Genomic DNA, 19,390 nt, shown 5'->3' on the forward strand with positions numbered 1-19,390 from the left:
ATTTTAATCTGAACCAATCCAATTTATTCAGTCTGTCTTCTACAAATTTTGGACTGTGCTCATAGCTTTCCAATGCCTTCCAGCTTCCACATTTATCAGAGAAGCAATGTACAGAAAAGAACCAAGTACCTACTATGTCATCCAGGAACATACCCACCCACAGGAAAGAGAGCAAAAAGGATTACTTCAGGTCTTGTGAATTCTCCTCTTGATCTTAATTTCAGTATGGTATTTGCCTTCTCAAGGCCCTGCTAATCCATGTTCAACATGTTCTTTCCCCCAATCTCAAAACCTCTCCTGGAAAGCTGCTATTTAACAATCATATTCTGGTTCAGGACTCATGAAGAATCTCCTCCAAGCATGTCACATTCTACTAAGGGGGAACTGTGGGAGGTTCTTTTAAAACAGATGATCTAGGACAGAATTAAGCCAAACGAGGTAAATATTATATCTGAGAACCATTTATTGGTAACAAAAAGGGCAATGCCCAACTAAACAAGAGTAGGACAGACTGAAAAGGAGGAAGGAGAAGGAAAAAGGAAGAGGAAAAGAGAGAGTGGGGAGACAGAGAAAAAGCAGGTGTTACCACCAGAACTTGGGAGTGCAATATCGGTGTCCACGCGGTGGGAGCGTGTGCACGCTGCCAGCCGGGGAGCCTGCGCAGCTCCACAGGCGCAGCTCCCGTGGCGACAGCACCGGACACGAGGCGTGTGGGGATCAGGAGGAGGCCCAGAACCCTGGACGGGGTTGCAGCAGGGATCGTGGTGATGGGCTGGATCGGTGCCGCACGGTTGGAAGCAGGAGGCTCAGGCAAGAACTCAGGCAGGAACGCAGTGGAGGCAGGACAGGTGATGGCTGGAGCAGGTGAGGAAGATGGAAGTGGTAGGACAGGATACAGGAGGTAGTGAACAGGTGTCCAGCCCAAGAGGGAGAGTGAGTGAGCAAGAGCAAGCAAAAAGAGTGAGGGCACAAAGCAAGGGCAAAAAAGAGGCCAGCAGCTTGTGACGCAGTTACTTTTATACCCCCCAGCTCCTTCCAAGGTCTGCTCGCTGGCAGGAGACCCAGTTGAACTGGCCCAGTTGAATGTTTGACTGCTATCCATTGGTGGAGACCTTTTGCCACTTGATTGGAGAACCTCTCTGGAAGACACTGGAAGACACAGTGTCCTCGGTGGTCTCCTACTGACTGCCTATTCCATGTGAGACATGAAATGGCTGTCAGGCAAAGTCTCCCTAGAGACAGGGCTTTCCTCCATCTTCTCCTAGCTGCCTCCTGCAAGTGACACATGTGCAGCTCTTCTCCCATATACCTCAGGTCAAACAATGTTGAGACAAAAATCAAAATTAATCTGTTTCCTCACAGCATAGCATGCTATGTTTTCTCTTGCTGAATTTGGTGAGTATCTTTCTGTCAGTTCTCTGCTTTAAAACATAGGATTACTCTGCCTTCTAAGATACCGTCTTCTATTTTTAGCTTTGTTGTTTATAGATAAAATTAATTTAGCTTTGATCTGAGCTAGTAAAAACATCAAGCAGAGCTGGTAAAGATACTAGTGGATACCAGCTACAGTGCAACTCAAGAGAGGCTGGCCACAGATTTGAAAATTAAATCCATATAGAACCCACTGTATTGGCATGCCACATCCATAAATACCCCTCTCCTTCATGCACCTACTCCTCCATGCTCCTGTCTCTTCCTCCTCATCAATCTCCCAGGGAGCTCCAGTGTAAAGCATTTCAAGCACTTCACTCAGCCTCTCCTTCCAGCAGCAGCAGAAAAGACTGAAGTGAGGCGAGCAACTGGTACCATCTTCCCAGGTCCAGCAAACCCAAGGCAAGCATTCAGAAAATTATACATTGCAAACCAATCTGGGCATCCAATCAACATGGGAACGTGCATTGCATAGCACACATACAGGATATACACCATGGATACCTACATAGCAGCAAGTTAGGAAGAATTAAAAAGGGTTTACTGCGGAGAACAGATACAAATCAGCTCTGTATAGTAACAGAAATAAAACAATTGCTCCATCTTGGTCTCTAATTTAGAAAAGTGTCAACAGCTGCTTTTATGTAACTTCAGTCTCTACAATCCTCACAGCCTGGTTTTCTCACTGTGGTAGAAAGAACATCAGGATTTTCTTCATGAGGGAATGGGAATGTTCTAGCTTGTTCTGAATTTACTGTATCCAGAGGCTGAATACATTTGTGTGCTGACATACCGTGCTCATATTTCAAGAATCTTTGTACACAGAATTTCTAGTATATGTGATATGTGATCTCTGGCAGCAAAAAAATAAGTGTAATCCAAGAAAAAATTTATCCTTATGAAGCTGCTGGAATGTAAACTTATCTAGGGGAACAAATATGTCCTCTATTGAAACTGATTATAAACCAGCCAAGAAATAACTGAATTGGCAGAACTGCAGGTATAGCAGCATTTAGATCAGAGACAGAGAGGAAGAGTCAGAAGTTACTGATATTAAAAACCTTTTACTCTGGATGAGCCACAGCCAGGCCAGATCCACAAGCAGTTTTGATTAGAATTTTCTCATCAAATCCCAAATTTGTCTCACAAATCCCTGTATCCCTCAACACTCAAACCAAAATATACCAAAGATAGAAATATCTTTGACTAAATGCTTTGGTTTGCATATTAAAGAGCATATATCTGACATGCTTAAAGTAAGCTCACACAATTGAAGTTGGCTGCTGGAAGTGGGTTCTCTTTCAAATGTAAATATAAGTCCAATGAGAAATAATTGCATGCTTAAAAATAGTGATAAGCATATAAAATGTCTTCCTTATGATTCTTTATCTAATACTTATTTCTAAATAGAAATATGGGCCTGAACTGGTCCATTAGGCACCAAATTGACTAAGATAGTAGAGGGTTTTCAGCAGGTCCCATTCTTCTTCCTGCTTTAGATCTGATGCATAATTAAGATTCTAAAATGCAAATAATTATTTCCTCTGCATTAGTCTCCAAAAAAAAGTGAAAAAAATTAATGCAGAAAGTAAGAGCAATGGCTGAATCAAGAAGTGCAGTATACAAGTAAGAGCAAAAAAGCAAAGTATATTCATGATGCAATTACATAATACAACTTTTGAAAACAAGTAATTTTAAACTAATCTGCAAAAACGATGTTATTTCTCTAGGGTATATACTCTTGTTGAGAGTGTTGATATGTTGAGATATGAGAATTGGAAGTCATTCAAAAGAGGAGTGCAAAATGAGGTATTTTTATCTTTACAATCACTATTTCAAAGTCAGCTGCGAACTTTACATTATTTTTGCCTATTTATTAAAAATATCACTAAAATACACTGCTTTTACTGCTTTACCAACTTACATAGTTGAAAATATGACACTTATATAATATCACTGATGCCAGACCTTTGCCCACACTTGATAAAAATTTTGCTTCTCTTTCCTGAAGAGTAGGAAATTCGAGAAGCAAAAGGATGGAGAAACCAAACTGGAGAGCACAGGACAGTCAAAGCTTCTGCTCATACAGTGCACTGCAAAATTCAGGTTAAGCTGTGGATATGCAAGTGCAATGAAGTGGTATGCAGAAAAGCATCAAATGGCTGACAGTGCATTTTAATTCCTCTTTAGGAAAAAATATGCCTGGAAATTATTTCATTGCTTGTAGCTCCATTAAAATGTACAGCACATCTTTTTCATTAAAATCAAGGGATTGATTTATCAGCCAACTTCCCAGCCAGGACCTTATTCTCCCCTGTTCTCACCACCCTTGCAGGTCATGGATGGCACAGTAAGCATCAGCAGCAGAATTTCATCAACAGAAACAATGCTCAGGAAAAAGAGTGAGAAGCTGATTTAAAATGGGAAGGAGTGCTGATCCATGCAGCTTACCTGTTTAAGAGAATAGAGATGTCAGGTGGCTGGATGACAGCAGAAACAAAATAGCATTTTAGATGGGACTAGGTTGTCATTAAAATGATAAAACTAAAATTCAGGAAAAATTGTGTGAAGGAAGTAAAAGTTTTTAACTGTCTTTCCAGGGCATGCATACGTCTACAGTTCAGCCTTAGAACAAGGAGAAAACCAGAGAACAGAGATCTAAAGAAGCTCCTTGCCTTCTGGGTTAGCAAGCGACAGCTGTATTGCAATGAAAGCTGACAGTGCTTGTTTCCTACCCCACGCATTAAACTCCAAGTAGAAACACTACTAATCTCAGATTTAAGGCTTAAGACATGAAGCTATCTGACCTTGGAGGTGGGCCAGAGGTCTACAGCTAACACACAAGTGTCTGCTGCCATAAGCTCAAACATTACCTTAAAGAAAAAAAATTAAGATACACATTCCTAATGTTAAATGCAGACAGTAGATATCTAACATTGTTATTTTTTCCTAATGTTCTGAGATTTTTTTAATGTGTGCTTTCAAAGAAAAATGTTAACAGATTCAGAAAGACACACAGGGTTCATACTTCAAACACCTTGCTCTCATGTATCTAAATACTTTTATTCAGGCTGCTAATCACAAGGCACAACAGCTTTGTGCACACAACAGCTTGATGCCCCAAAACATAGCTCCAAGAGACTTGCTGGTACCCTTAATGGTTCATTTCTCAGAGATTTTTTCACTTCTTTTTATTGCAAGATAAATTGTTAAGTCTCAAATGCTGAATAACTTCTCATCAAATCATCCAAAGGTGCTTCTTGCAAAGTCAATTTTTTAAATCTTGGGTGCTAGCATCTGAACTCACTACTGTGTTTTAACAGTCCAGTATTTTTTTGATCCTTGAAACAATCCTGTATCTGGATTCCTGGAATTAAATAATTAAATAATCTATCATAATAATCTGTTTTGGTTATATTTGTTTGCTGTAGGAGAGAGAAGGGGAAAAAGAAGAGAGGATTCAAGTGTTTTCAGATGTTCTCTGACCACTGGTACCTAAGTATGCTGAAACTTCCATCTAGCACAAACTAGAAGTACTTCTAGTAATTGTTGGTTCCACTACTTACATAATTTCATCACCTGTTGAAAAAAACCTCCAAGGCAAATGTGGTGCTTTTAAGCTTAAAACTTAGGAAGTTACTCAAAATACCATTCAGTATCACTGCCTTCCAGATGACACACTCAAAATTACAATTTTGCATACATCATACAACAGCTAACATGACAAACAAACAGGAAGTCAGATTATCAAAAAAAAAAAAAGTACTTTACATGACACAAGGACCTCATTTAAATATTGATTCCACAATTCTATTGTGTCAGTTTTCATCCATTTGTATCGTAAGTATGATTGCACACCACATGTCACTCACTCAAGCACCAAAACAACTTTTATGGACTTAAACAGTTGTAGCTACATCTTCTTCTAAAAGTACAAACATGTTATTGCATAGAGTTATGCAGCCTAGTCCAGAGGACCTAACTTGTGTCCTGAGAGCACTGCAGAGGCATTACTGTGGTGTGTTAATGAACCACCAGCTTGTTTATGTTACAAACTTTAGCAATGAAGGATGGAAGCCTATGCTTGACCCTGTGTTTGCTTCCCTCAGTTCTTCATTATTAGCGCGCATATATATATATATATATACGCATTTAATTCAATTATCTCTCATCCATTTTCTCCAGTCTGGAAGAGGAAAATAGAAAAATAGACACATTTTTACAGGAAAAGAATCCTCTCAGTGTATTAACATGTTGAAAATACTTCCATCAGTCTCTCTTTCTCTCTGCACTGCCTTCCCAAGCTGGCTCAGACACCTAGATAATGAGAGGTGACAGCACAGGCTCTGTGATACCCATCCTGAGGTGATCACTGGGGATTAACAGCAGTTAACCTGCTTCCTCACAGTGACATTAATTCAGTGCAAGTAGTGCCATTCTGTACAATTCACCAGCAGCTTTTACACGTTGTATCAAACACCTTCTTCACACCTAGTGATGTGAATTCTGGAGTTAAAGAGCACCTGTAAGAAATCCTTATACTCCTCAGATTTGTCCTAAAAAACTAAGGATCCCAGTGAACTTGCTTGGATAGATACTGCAAAGTGAGGAGGGCCCTGAGACACATGTAGATATACAAAATTTTTTTTTTTTTTTGATCAGAGATGGAATGAGAAAAACTTAAGTGCCAACTCACTGAGCACCCACAAGTGTTTGTGCACTGTGAAGATGCCTCTAGGTCTAGAAGAACCATTTCTAAATTTATCTGGTGTTTTTCCTGATGAACAGCTAATCCATAAAATGCAGCTCTAAATATAAATTTACATATACAATTCAAAGTATTTTTTAATGTCTCGGTTTGCAAGTCTTCACATTTCCATTGTGAGGCTGGGCAAGCATTTTACCTTATAGTTAGGTTAAATCTCAGTCAGTTATATCATATACATGTATTTCCACAAACAAATGAAAAAATAATTGTAAAGTTGAAGAGTTAATCTATCTCCCAGGGAATATCCCTTTTTATAAGTTTCACTGAAATAATTATGTACAATATCAAACTATGTTGTACAAAGAGATTTTTAGTTGCAACTAAATGATAGTGATGAAGGAGAAGACATGAATAATCCAATTAACAGTAATACCTATAGTGACAAACATTTTGACCTTCTACCTTCTCCTATATTTATTAATAAGGTTTAACCAAAGCTAAGACAAAAAATAGTAAATAATGATGATCTTAACCACCTTTGACTATGCCAAAAGAGTACCAAGGATTGCCAACATACAGAGACATAGTTAAACCACACTGATGTTTTCTGCCCTCTGTAATTATTCAATAACCAGCCAACTCCATACCAGCTTCTTCAATCCTCCAAAATTTTCAAGCAAACCAAGAATTGCCAGGAAAGCAGCAGCCATGACAGACCAAAGCCAAATGAGGGGGGATACCAGTCTTACCTTCACAGACGGGGCAGCACTCCCCAGGGACCTTGACGGGGTTCATGCAGCTCTGTCCGCAGGCGGTGGCCACGCAGTGCGGGTCCCCGTTGATGCACTGGCAGAACGTGCAGTCGTCCTCTCGCCAGCGGTCCCCATGAGCTAGGATCTTCCCATTGGCATAGCAGCCAGCAGGGTTGTTGACTGGATAAAGTGGGTCTGAAATGAGAGCAATTGCAAGAGAATGTGCATTTTAATTAACGTTTTAATTTTTTGTTTTTATTCTTCAGGACAAAATGGTTCTTGGATCTGTTGTTTTTTTTTTTTTTTTTTTTTTTTTCTTTGTACCAACATTTCTAAATAACCAACTGGAATGACTCCTGTCAGCACTGCAACACTCTTTTACACTATGAGCAAAGATGAGGCCTTTGGCACATTTGTTGCTGGAACAGGAAAAGTGCCTTTAAGCTGCACCTCATCTCAGTTTTGGAGATATACCACCTTTTTGAACAGGGTCAGTTTTCAACTTCATTTCAGTTGAAGTTTTTGCCCCTTGAAAGCCACAAGTCCCACTTACCTGCTAGCAATCAAATGAAGATCTGGGTATTTAAATAACAGAATTTTAGGACCCATACTTTGTGTAAGATTTCTCCTCAAGTTCCATGAAAGTCTGTATATGCTACCCCATTACTTGAAATAAAAGCAGATTTTACTCTTCAGAAAATAATAGTACTCTAGAGATGTGATAAGTTGCACTGATATTAACAGTTAAAAAGATATATACATTATGTGAAAGTATATGACTATCATGATGTCTAAAGAAAGTAACTTCCAGGCTCAGAAATGAAGTATCTGAGATTGTACAGCAAGTAGGTCAGGTTTGCAAAGCAAGCAGTACTACAAATTGCATGTTAAAGCAAATTTATTATATTAAAAGCAATAAATATACCTGAAAACACCTTTTTTTAGTTTTAGGTCATCAAATAAGCACAAGTGATTTATTATAAGTTAATTTTCCAGGAGTGTTAAGATGGAAGGATTTGGGAAAAATAAAATGTCTTATATGAAGGAAAAACAGGATTGTTTTGATTACTTCTTTGAAGTTTCATCAGTCCCCTTTGAAAGGAAGGCAGTGCATTTTGAATGTAGATAAAACCTGCAGCAGTGCCAGTAGCTGTTGTCTTATCCTAAGCCACTTCATGACACCTTAAACATTTGGAGTGAAATGGCACACAACATCATCCCCTTCCTGAGCTGCAATGACAGTCAAAATTTTAGTAAAATACTGATTAAGTCCAAAACCAGATGGTTGTGAAAATAAGGCACTTAAAAATTAAATGCTTCCTAAATTCTTAACTTTGCACCTTTCATGTTTTGGGATAACATTGTATCTATAAATAACTGATTTGACCTAGCCTAAAATCAAATCATACACAAAGAAATGAAGGGAATTTTATCATTCAATCTATGTACAGGATTCTGATTGACAGAGCAATACAGAAAAAGCACAGAAAAGGCATATAAGACTTGTGCTACTTGCAATAGTCTTCTGTGCAACTCAAAGCATAAAGTTCCTGGTACCTTTAAAAGGTCAGCAGCATTTAAAGCTACAAATTAGATCTCTAATGCTGATACAGCCTACAGGGTTTTGAGAAAGAACTCCTCCTGGAGTCAAGCCCTAAGTTAAGAAGGACTTTTGCCTGTACTATACAACTCACAGCAAATTTAGTACTTGCCATTTTAGAATTCTTGGAGGAAAAAAACCTTTATATTTCTAGACCCCAGCTCATCAACCTGAAATTAAATGTTACCAGGTTTTCTTGCTAGTCTGATCGAAATATTGCAAAAATGGGGAAATCCAATTTTATTGTGGTATAATGATGTGACAGAACAGTTTATTGATAAATAATAAGGTAGCTGAAAATTTAAATCATCAACGAGGATAAAGGACATATCTAGATCTGCAAGTCCATTATGGATAATCAGCACCTATATCTGAACATGACAGAGAGGACAGATAGAGCAGATACATTATTTATATATCTATATATATAGTCACAATGCTATAATGCCAAATCTTGTAATATTCACATATGAGAAAAAAAAGTAATTATAGGAAATGAACCCAAGAGATTTTATATATTTTATAAAGTCAGCAGCTCATACAGCAGCTTCTTCAGGAGTGGATTGGCACTTACTTGGGGGGGTTCACCACATCAGATCATGTCTTTTTTAGATTTTTTTCAATCTGTCATTAAATGATAGTATAGCACAGATTTTTATTTTTTTTTATTCTTACAGCATTAAGGCTCTTATAAGTGTAGGTGCAACTGCACCAGGAAAGACCAAAAATCTAGGATCCTGCCTTCAAGTATAGTCAGCAATGAATGTCTAGGCCAGGTCTTAAACTCAGGGCAAACATGGATTGGGATCTCTCTGGAATACTTAAATCTACAACATGTGAATTTCCATTTCTCTGCATGTGAACACACTGTGTCAACCTGATACAAACTGACACTAAAATATATAAAATATACACCAAAATATAAAAAAATTAAAAATACTCTTTGAAAAATTACTTCCTAACTTACCAATCCAGTATTTTATTATCCAGATTTTGGGTTTAAATCTCTGAAGCTTTCAGTAGCTTGTAACAAAACAAGCCATTTTTCACCAGATCCTGTGCTGAGTGAGAAGGTCCAGCTCTTAGAGCTGCCCCTATTAGATGTATTTTTATGAGATACCTTACTTTCTAATTCTCTGCTTAGAATAAAACATGACTATAATGGATCTTCTGTCTTATTTGCTCCTGCAAAGAACTACAGGAATAATGATATTAAGGAGACTGCAAAGTGTTTGAAGTTCACAGTAATTACTAGATTCCTCTCCTCTGAGGAGATTTCAGATTTCCAGGTGATTTCACTTATTGAGAAGATATTCCTATGTCCACATATAAACAAAGGGACTAAAAGTGCTTCACAGGCCTTTTGACTACCTGGTGGCCATAACCTGATCCTCACTGAGGCAAGACCCAAGTGCACAGCACCATGCCTATTTTCCTCTGCTGGAATTCTGGTTGTATTCTGGCAGCAGATGCCTCCAATACTTTCTAGTATAAGCAAGAGGGTCAATGTGAAATTTCTCACAGAGCTCTTTCTAGGAGGACTGCAGGCCAGCAAGGCTCTCAGCACAGAAAAGGAGGAAGAGAAAAACATTTGACATCGGATTGCTGCCCCATTGCTTTGCTGTAATTGCAGAGGAAAGAAGTTGTGTGCATTATTCTAGCTGAACAGAATAAGAAGGAGGTTGCAAAATAATCAAAATTTGTCTCAGGGTCACAACTGCGGTTCTGGAGATATCTGTCTAAATGTGTGCACAGAAATTAGAAACAGATTTTTATGTCGTTTGTCAAGAAGGCCCCCCAAAAAGCACTGCACACTTGACCATATCTAAGAATAGTGTCAAGGTCAGAGAAGCACTGCAAAGAACATGACAGCACATTCAGGCACAGCAAAAAAAATAGAAATAAACTGAATTACAGAGGAATCTGCAAACTTCAGAAGAACAAAAGCCCTTGTTTGCTCATTTCCATTGACCAGGCAAATAAAAAAAAAGCAGCGGAATGAAAAGCAGACAGGATCAACAAGAGACTGTACCTTCACAGACTGGGCAGCACTCTCCTTCCGGCACATAGTACCTGTCGCAGTGTAGCTCACCACACTGGGCAGAAAAACAGATAGAGACTCCTGCTTGGCACCGACAAAATCGACACGCATCCATCCGAAACATGTCTCCATCATAATATTCCATGCTGTTAAATATGCAAGTTGGCTTCACTTCTGAAAGAAGAAAAAGAAAAAAGTATTTCACAGATATTGTTAAACAGGAAATAGTTCAGTTTATGTTGCTACTGACAAAAACAGATATAAAAGAGACAGTTGATCTTTCTTTCATTTTGTAAACTCAAATACAATATCACTTAAAGAACATGGTATATTTTATTTTCTCTTTCAACAATGGAAGAAAATAAAATGCTGTTCAAAATAATCTGCCTACAAATTATAAGTCTCAGCTAAGAAAAATTAAAATCCTGGAAAAAGGCTGCAGCACTGGTATTTCTTTGTAGGTGCTAAACATTTTTCATTCTCAATGAACCTGAAGCTACTTCAAATGTGCTAAAGCACATGAAACAATGATTTTCTGTTTTAAGAAGTCAGTTTCCTAAGTGTAATCTTCCTCTCTGCAGGACTTGGTACTCAGGTGGATAAATTGCACTAAAGCTGTCCAATGATAGGTTAAAAAAACCAACCAACCAACCCCCAAACATTTTGTGACTGCATGATCTGTTATGCAGAACTGAACACCTCTTTTTTCAGGCAACCTGGAGCTGTAATAGCCATCTCACAACCATACTTCCCAAAAAAAAAAAAAAAAAAAAAAAAAAAAAAAAAAAAAAAAAAAAAAAAAAAAATCTCAATTGTAATAATAGTAACATGATCACTTCCGTGTTTCAAAAACATTATCAAATACTGTAGGTAAACCCAACATTGTATTTGAAGCAAACCGCACAGAAAAGAAGGGACAGTTGTCCTTGTTTCTGATTTCTGTAGAACAGATGGTAAAGGCTATTTACTTATATATGCAATGCCTAGCCACATAGAGTTGAAAAGTGTGCCCACTTTATAGTCAGGTGATTTTTCTTTTGCTTAGTGATCAATCTTACATGGGAGATGAAATATATTTAAATGGAAAAATCAGTATTTGTAGATTCCTTTCAATCCATCCCAATTCACTTAACTTTAGGGAGCTAAAACCTTTACATCAAGTTTCTCTTGACAATGACACAGGTTTTCTTTAAAACTCTTAAAGCATTTCAAGCACTTCTTTCAACATATGCTTATACTGTGGTCCAGCCCTGAGTAATTTGAAATGACTGTAAAGCATTAGAGTTGAAACTTGGAAATATCCTGAGCAATGTTTGATTTTATATGCCTGTTCTGTCTTCAAGGCATAATGTAGAAAGCAGCGTAAAAAAATAAGAGCAAGAGGAGGAAATACCACTGTGTCCGGGAAAACAGCTATGACCTCATTAGAAAGCAATTCACATAAACAAACACTTGAGAAATATTTCAAGTTTATGCAGCTCAAGCTGTTAGTTTAAAAACGTTCTCAAAAAGCAAAAGTGCCAACACAACTCAAAAGGCCTTTAATCCATTTGCTTCTGGCTTCACTGTTTTGAATGCAACTTTCCAGATTTTTACTGATTCCCCCATACCCGAAGAGTAGAGATGAATTCCTGCCTCATTAGAAGTAGAAACATCATCTCCCATTAATTATTGTTATTTTTAAATGTCGAAACAAGACTATGTGAGTAACTCCAAATCCTGTAAGGAAGGAGCATGTTTTATTCCTACAATGAAAACCACTGTAGAATTTCACTACATGTGTATTTTTACCATCCAGCCTTACGATAAGTGTATTATATATCCAGACTAAACTATAGACCTAAGCCTATGCATCCATCTATAAGACAAGGATTACTTTTGTTAGAACCATCTGTAAGACTCCAGTCTTGCGACTGAGTCAAGGCAAAACAAGCTCTAAAACAAAGAACTTTAGCTTTAGTTACTCCAGGTGGAAGCCTGATGAAAGAGTGAGCAACACACAGTGAAATTATATTAATTAATTTCTTACCACATTTCTTACCATTATTCACCACAATATCCTGAAAGATCTTTCAGTTTCCCTTTTTTTTCTTGTTGTTGTTTTTGTGTTTTTTTTTTTTTTAAGTGCCAATTTTATTGCTTTATTGATGTAAGTATGACAGTCACCAAGGGATAAAAGAACATAAAGCTAACATTAAATAAATGCATCTTCTCCTAAATTCATGAATTCATTGTTCTGCCAAAAAAGAGAAAACTACAGGTAGGACTCTTCAAGCTTAAGTGTATCACAAAGGAATTCAAACTGCCAAAACTTCATAGCACAAAGCAGCTAAACATATCTGAGAATCCAAATCCTGTTTGTGATGCAAAGTACCACAACAAAGCAATGGGCATGAGACGCAGGCCATGACTTTGTGAACATAAATTCACTGTCTGCTAGCTCTCAGATAACTCAGTAATACAAGATCGATCCAGCCCAAGCACCGACACAAAACTGCCCATCTGTGAAAGAAACCAGGACATTGAAAGAGGGGAGAGTCCCCAGAAAGATATAGGGTTTTTTCTGCCAGTGGAAGAACAAATGACATCTCTGCTTCTATAAAGTCAAGCATGACTATGATTTACCTGATTTGGCATTAAAGATTCTGCCACAGAGTTAAAAGAAAAATAGTTCTGACACAAATTTAGCTCTACATGGCCACAGCCTTTTTGTTCTGGGGGTGAAAGCCCAAAAAGGTGGCACTAAACCCCACAGCCTCACACTATACAAATAGTGATCATCTCTCAAACCTTTATCACCAATCTCAACTGCAAAGAGACACAATCTGTTTTGTCAAATTAGTTTTCAAAGGTATTTTACCTTCTACATGTAAATCTAATGAAATACATATTAGTTCTATGGGCTGAACTACTCCAAAGTAAAACTTCTGTTATTAAGATATCTGTAGTTTCCTAATACTTATGGTTGTATTTAATTAGAGTCCCGGAACAGCTCAGAAACACATGCAAGTCTGGCAAACCATCCCTTGCGAGGCAGCAGGTCTGCACACGGTCACACCAAGCACAAGAGGTGCCTCAGGGCATCAGCCCTCTGTAGGCAAGTTTGGGCATTTTCTTCTGTAGTATCAGAAATTCCAGCACTCCCAAACAGGAAGCAAGATTGAAAACAATTTTCTGTTGTTTAAAGGATTAAAAGGTTCATGATTCCAGGACTTCAGAAGTTCCTTCAGTATAAAGAAGTATTTGTACCAGAGCCTTTGAAGGAACTCGGGTAAGTGCTGTGAACTTTCTATTAAATGAAAGGGAAGGAAACTAATAAATTTGAATCCTGTGTCTGTATAAACAAAATACAGAAAAGTTTTCAATTTTTCAAAAGTTGAGCTGGTAGAATTTAAAAAAGAGAAGGTTACATGTCATTGGAATTGGCCCATAACAATGTTATAAGGCAACTGTATGCTCTTGCTTCCTTGCAAGTATATATAAACAAGCTAGGTAGAAAAAACTATTTGGATTCTTACTCTTCAGGTTGCACTGCTTAGTTTCCCTAAGCAGTATATTCCTTATTACTACAGCATGTTCCCTATTAACACAATTACAGAACTGTTCTGAAAGTCCTTTGGTTGTGCGTATTCTAAAAAGGTCATCCAGAAACAGAAAAACCAGAAATAAAATAAAACTATTATTTGCAAATGAATACATTTATTTATAGAATTACTTAAAAATACTTTCACAGCTTAAAAGAATGAAATAGTATTTTGTGGCAACTGCAGTCTGTAAAATATATTAAAAGATACTTGGGATGATGAGAAAGCCCAAATTCAGCTCTACCTGATACATCCCTGTATTAATATTTTCTTTAAAACCACCAGTAATGGAGGAAATGCAACCTACCTATTAAACAATTCTACAGTTTTATCTACTGTAACAGAGCAAAAATCATGGAAGGGGTAATTCAGGTTAGACAGAAACAGCAAACAAATAGAAAGAAAGTTTCCCTGAAGCTTCATTACATTTCTCATCTTTGAGGTCTCATGTTCTACGGTTTTTTCTATCCTCCAGTATACAAATTTCTTGCTAAGAGGAATCATCCTCAGGACATCTCAGGGTGTTCCCGCCTACATCCTCTCTTACAAATAAAAAGTACACCTTTGTTTCAATTTTAATTTTTCTCCATCAGGTCATGTGTTTTAGTATTTGATTGTTTCTGTGACTTTCTACAAGGCTATCCCCCCTCCTTCTCTTAATTCCTTGTAGAAATTAAGCAGTGCTGCTTTTTAACATCCTGAAGTCTTACTACAGGAAAATACCAGGACAACAAAGGAGGAGCTGGGGCCACAGAGGGTGGTGGCTATGCTCTAAAACCCCCAAACAGTGACAGATTTTCTTGATGAAAACAATCCTTGGAAGCAAGACATGTTCTTCATAACAGAGGAATGTGTTTAAATCCCAATGGTCTCTGTCAGTCCATCAGAAGAGAAACTACATGTTGTGATCAGGTTAGCCATAGGCATGTTAATAGGGCACAGACATCTGAAACAGTACCACTAATAGGTACTGGCACAGCCTATCATGCATTGCCAGGACATTTGTGAGAAGCCTCTAGTGCATCAGAGAAGTTAAAAATTGCAGGGGGGAAAAAAAAAATCTCCAAACCTGTAACAGAAGGCTGTCTGGCATTCTAACAGGTCTAGCCATGTCTTCCATGCTTTGAGAAAAATACTGAATTCTAACCTTGTCCTCCAAAGTATTAGCAACTTTGTCCAAGTTTAAAAATCCAGCAGTATTTGAGTCAGAACACTTCTGAAGATATTAGTCTACCAAGACAATTCACTTTGGCAAAAAAACATTACTATTTCACCAAAGTAAACACTAGAATTATATACTTAATGTATTTTTTTTTTTAATTTTTAAACCCAGGCAGAACTGCACCATCTGACATCTAATATTTTTTGTATATGCCATATCATTTCACAGAATCTATACAGCATCTTGTGTTTCATTAACCAATAATAAGTAAGTGAAATAGATTTTGTCCTGTTTTATTTAAAAAAATAAATTTGTTTTTAAAACTCAGTCTCTACTTCCCATTGAAAAACCCTCCTGCTCCTAGTGAACCACTCTAAAGGTTTGAGTCTGGTTTCACATCCAGCTGTGGTCCTGACAATCCCTACCCCACCTTTTTATCTATTTCTCTACAGACTATTTTTTACCAGGAATTTTGGGTTGCCTGGCCTTCAGTTTTCTGTGTTTTCCTTTTCCCTCTTGTTTTAAATGTAACTGGTAATAACTTGCACTGTTTCACACACTTTTCCCAATTTGCCTAGGGCAAGTATAATACAGGTTTGGAGGATCTAAAACATTTGACTTGGTCTGGCAGTCTCACCAACTTTTTCATTATACTAGACCAAATTCTCATCCAGCTGTGACTGGTGATTAGCCATGATTTTCAAATACCTTTCAGATGTTCTGACTGAACAAAAAACAATAAACCCCAAAACCAAACCTCAGCCCACAACTAAATCCCTCTACCTTTTTGGTATCCTCCTTTAATGTTAATCTTATTACATACCAAACAATTTGCTATCTTTTTCATCTCACAAGATGTATTTTGCATTTAATTTTTTTACGCAGCTACCTATTTGAAGTCCACCACAAAAATCTGTGGTTTTAGATGGCCAAAGAGAAATATGCAGTACTGTTCAATTAGTATTAGGACTGTTTAGTTCTCTGCTCCGAGACAGACTATTACCTTGGTCAAATCCTTATTTCTTTAGAGCACACACAAAGTAAGTTTAATGAAAGTGCAAAATTAATGCAATAAATAATGGGAACTTCATGGTAGATGGTGTCTGTGAGGTATTTCACTTGGACTTCATTCCTCCTTCTAAGGTGAATATTTTCCTTGCTGACCCTCTATTCCCCATCAAATCCTTTCAGTACTTATTGATGCTCCCTTTAGAAATAGGCCATTCTTACTTCCTTTTAGAAATAGTGGAATGACCTTTATACTTTTCTGCACCATGAGATTCATAATGGATCTGCAATTGCTGCGAGGAGCAAGTGCACCAACAGGTGACAAGTGTGATTAAAGAGGATTTTTAATCTTTCCTGTAATGCAGTACCACTGTATAGAGATGCACATGTGAAAATAGCCAGAAGGCACAGAGTAAAAAGAAATGCCTCCTTTATGTCAGTTTATCTTCTCAAATAAAGAAAAAAAATATCACAGAAACAGTTACAAAATACTGATTATGAGTCACATCAAGTGGTCTTACTTATGTAGGAGATCACTTCTGTACCACCATGGAATTATCAGTACAGCCTAAACCAGCAGAATAGAAAGGGTCAAAGTCTTAAGTCATGGGGAAGGTGTGATTTGATCTTCCTAGGATCAATGCAAGTTATTTTCATGCCTCCATCATGATGGATGCCCATCAATGGATAGGGCAATGAAAGTCCACATCTCAACCCCCAGGGAAAATGGATTGGGACTCCACAGCCATCCTTGGTAGAGCTGGACTCTAAAATCACAGCTCACACACAGCCATGGCAGAAAGCTGCCTGCTCCCCTTGACCTTGAACCATGCTGACACATTGATGAGGACCACACACATGTAATGTACCATATTTCACAAACCAATCAACAATATTTTCAAGTAGCAGTTGTTTTCAAGGAAACTTACTGAGAAGTGAAACCTCTGACTGACAGAAGGCAGCAGCTGCAGGATGCCTGGCAATTGCTCTCTCAAATTTCTAAGGCGCAGCTCACAGTCAGTATGCGCTTTAAGTGCAACTTACATTCAAGAGATCCATGCATCAATACCTAATTAGAGAACAGGCAAGTTTGGATACTCACTCTTGTTTCCAAGCACTCGAACTCTTGCTGCACATGCAGCTTTTAATCTCTTTAGACTCACTTGTTGATGCTTGTAAATTGAATGCTGAATCAATTTTCTTTCCTTACAAGCTCCCCCATGAGTAAAAGCAGCACACCAGGATTAGCAGACGAAAGTCCTGGTAAATAATATATTTTGTACGGATCAGAAGAAACTAGATTTTGTAAAATGCAGGATTTTTTGGAACACTGCATATCTTGGGAATCTCTCACTCAATTTTCCCCAAATAAGTATCACATACTATCTAGTATTCTCCAGATGAAAAGCAGTTTTCAGGTAAGTGCAAATGGGGAAACTTCACAGTGGCTGGCATAGTCTGCCTTTAAACAAAGCAATACTGACTCTCACTTTCCCTGAAACAGGGCAGCAGAAATACACAACAGACAAAAACTCTTTTTTAGTGTGTATCAGTAACAAAGATAACCACACAAAATCTATATATATATTGTAGAGCTTCTACATCAGTTTTATATTAAATCCAGGAAAAACACATGCAAAAGAATAACTAATCTGTCCCCAAACTGTTGACAAACAACAAAGGGAACATACTGTAGAGTCTCTCCATGATATGTATTTTGCAGCCATCATTAACTATCCCCTCAACACTGGCCACTGTTATTCTACAACTACAGCAGATCTCCTTCCCACACAGTAAAGCCAACCTACCCATACTGTGAACATGTAATTCTGCATCTATTACATTAGCACAAAATTGCAATAAATAGTGCAGAAGTCTGGCCTGCTTTAACACTGACCATTACTAGGGTTACCTAAATATAAAAATTGGATTTTTTGCAGTCTACATACAGTAATTTGTAATGGATACCCTTTTTTTTTAAGGTAATGATGATCAGTATTCTTTCTGACTGCTCCCCCCCACCTCTACTGCCAAAGGAATTATTTAATTATTTTAATTATTTAATTCAATAGATGTTACAATAGCAGGAAAACTATACTAATGTGAGTATGTACACTTCTTTTTTATTCCATCCTCTTGCTTGTTTTTCAGAGGTTTTCAAACACAGAATTAACTAACAAAACTTATTGGTAATACTGATTATACAACTTCCCCACTTACCATCTATAAACTCATTAAATTGCATTTGATTAAAACACATGCTTTAAAAAGGCATCTAATCCTAATTGGAAAGGATGAAGATAAGGAATTCAGCATCCTCCTAGCTGTTTGTGCCAACAGCTAGCCACCCTCACTGCTGAGAGCAGCTTGTCCCAGATCTTACAGATTTGACTCTTCTTGCTTTGAAGGCATTTCTTTTTAATGAAGCAAAGAAATCGATCTAAGCCTATCACTGTAAGATATTTTCTCCATCTGTTACTGATATCAATTGTATCTCCTCTGCACTTGTTAGTATTCCAAAATACTATAAAAAAACAGAACTGGATATTGAATTCAACTCTCAGTTTCACTGAGAACATTCCCCCCCCACCTTCATTTTAAACTGACAAAAGCAGTGATAGGGATTTATTACGCACATACACACACAAGTACCAGTTTATCATTGCATCAAACATGCATCTAGAAATTCTTGTTAGAATTAAAAATTCTTGTTTTCTAGGAATTTGGAACTTGTAGAGGGCTCATTTGTAGTAGGTGTCCCTGAAAAAAAACCCACCTAAACATGCTAAAATGCATTTGAAAAAAACCCAAATTATAAAGCAATGTAGATCATGTTTTATGACTATTCTGTCTTCTCTATCAATGATGTGCCACACAATACAAATGTCACACACTCATGAGTAGTTTCACAATTGCTCACAGATTGTTATTAAAAATATTGATCATCTTCAAGTTTATAACTATTTCCTTTTTCCAAAATGGAGCATCATTAATAACTGCACCTGGAAGTTTGCTTGAAGCACTTTAAAATCACATCATACAGCATTGATTATAGCACAAAGTAACATAATGACAACTGTGATTTTCTAAAAAAAGTATTTAAC

At 37.4% G+C, this 19,390-nt stretch overlaps 1 protein-coding gene across 2 annotated transcripts in view; it reads right to left on the reverse strand.

Moving 5' to 3' along the window:
* The window catches only part of CRIM1 (cysteine rich transmembrane BMP regulator 1), a 168,758-nt gene that overhangs the window by 43,578 nt on the left and 105,790 nt on the right, over window positions 1–19,390 (reverse strand). For both annotated transcript variants that reach the window (XM_053938945.1, XM_053938947.1), the window contains 2 exons: window positions 10,524–10,706; window positions 6,889–7,086 (listed from right to left, as the gene is read on the reverse strand). In XM_053938945.1, coding sequence (XP_053794920.1) covers window positions 6,889–7,086; window positions 10,524–10,706 — 381 coding nt within the window. The remainder of the gene's footprint in view (window positions 1–6,888; window positions 7,087–10,523; window positions 10,707–19,390) is intronic.

Source organism: Vidua chalybeata, chromosome 3 (genome assembly GCF_026979565.1).
Source record: "Vidua chalybeata isolate OUT-0048 chromosome 3, bVidCha1 merged haplotype, whole genome shotgun sequence".
Classification (NCBI taxonomy): domain Eukaryota; kingdom Metazoa; phylum Chordata; class Aves; order Passeriformes; family Viduidae; genus Vidua; species Vidua chalybeata.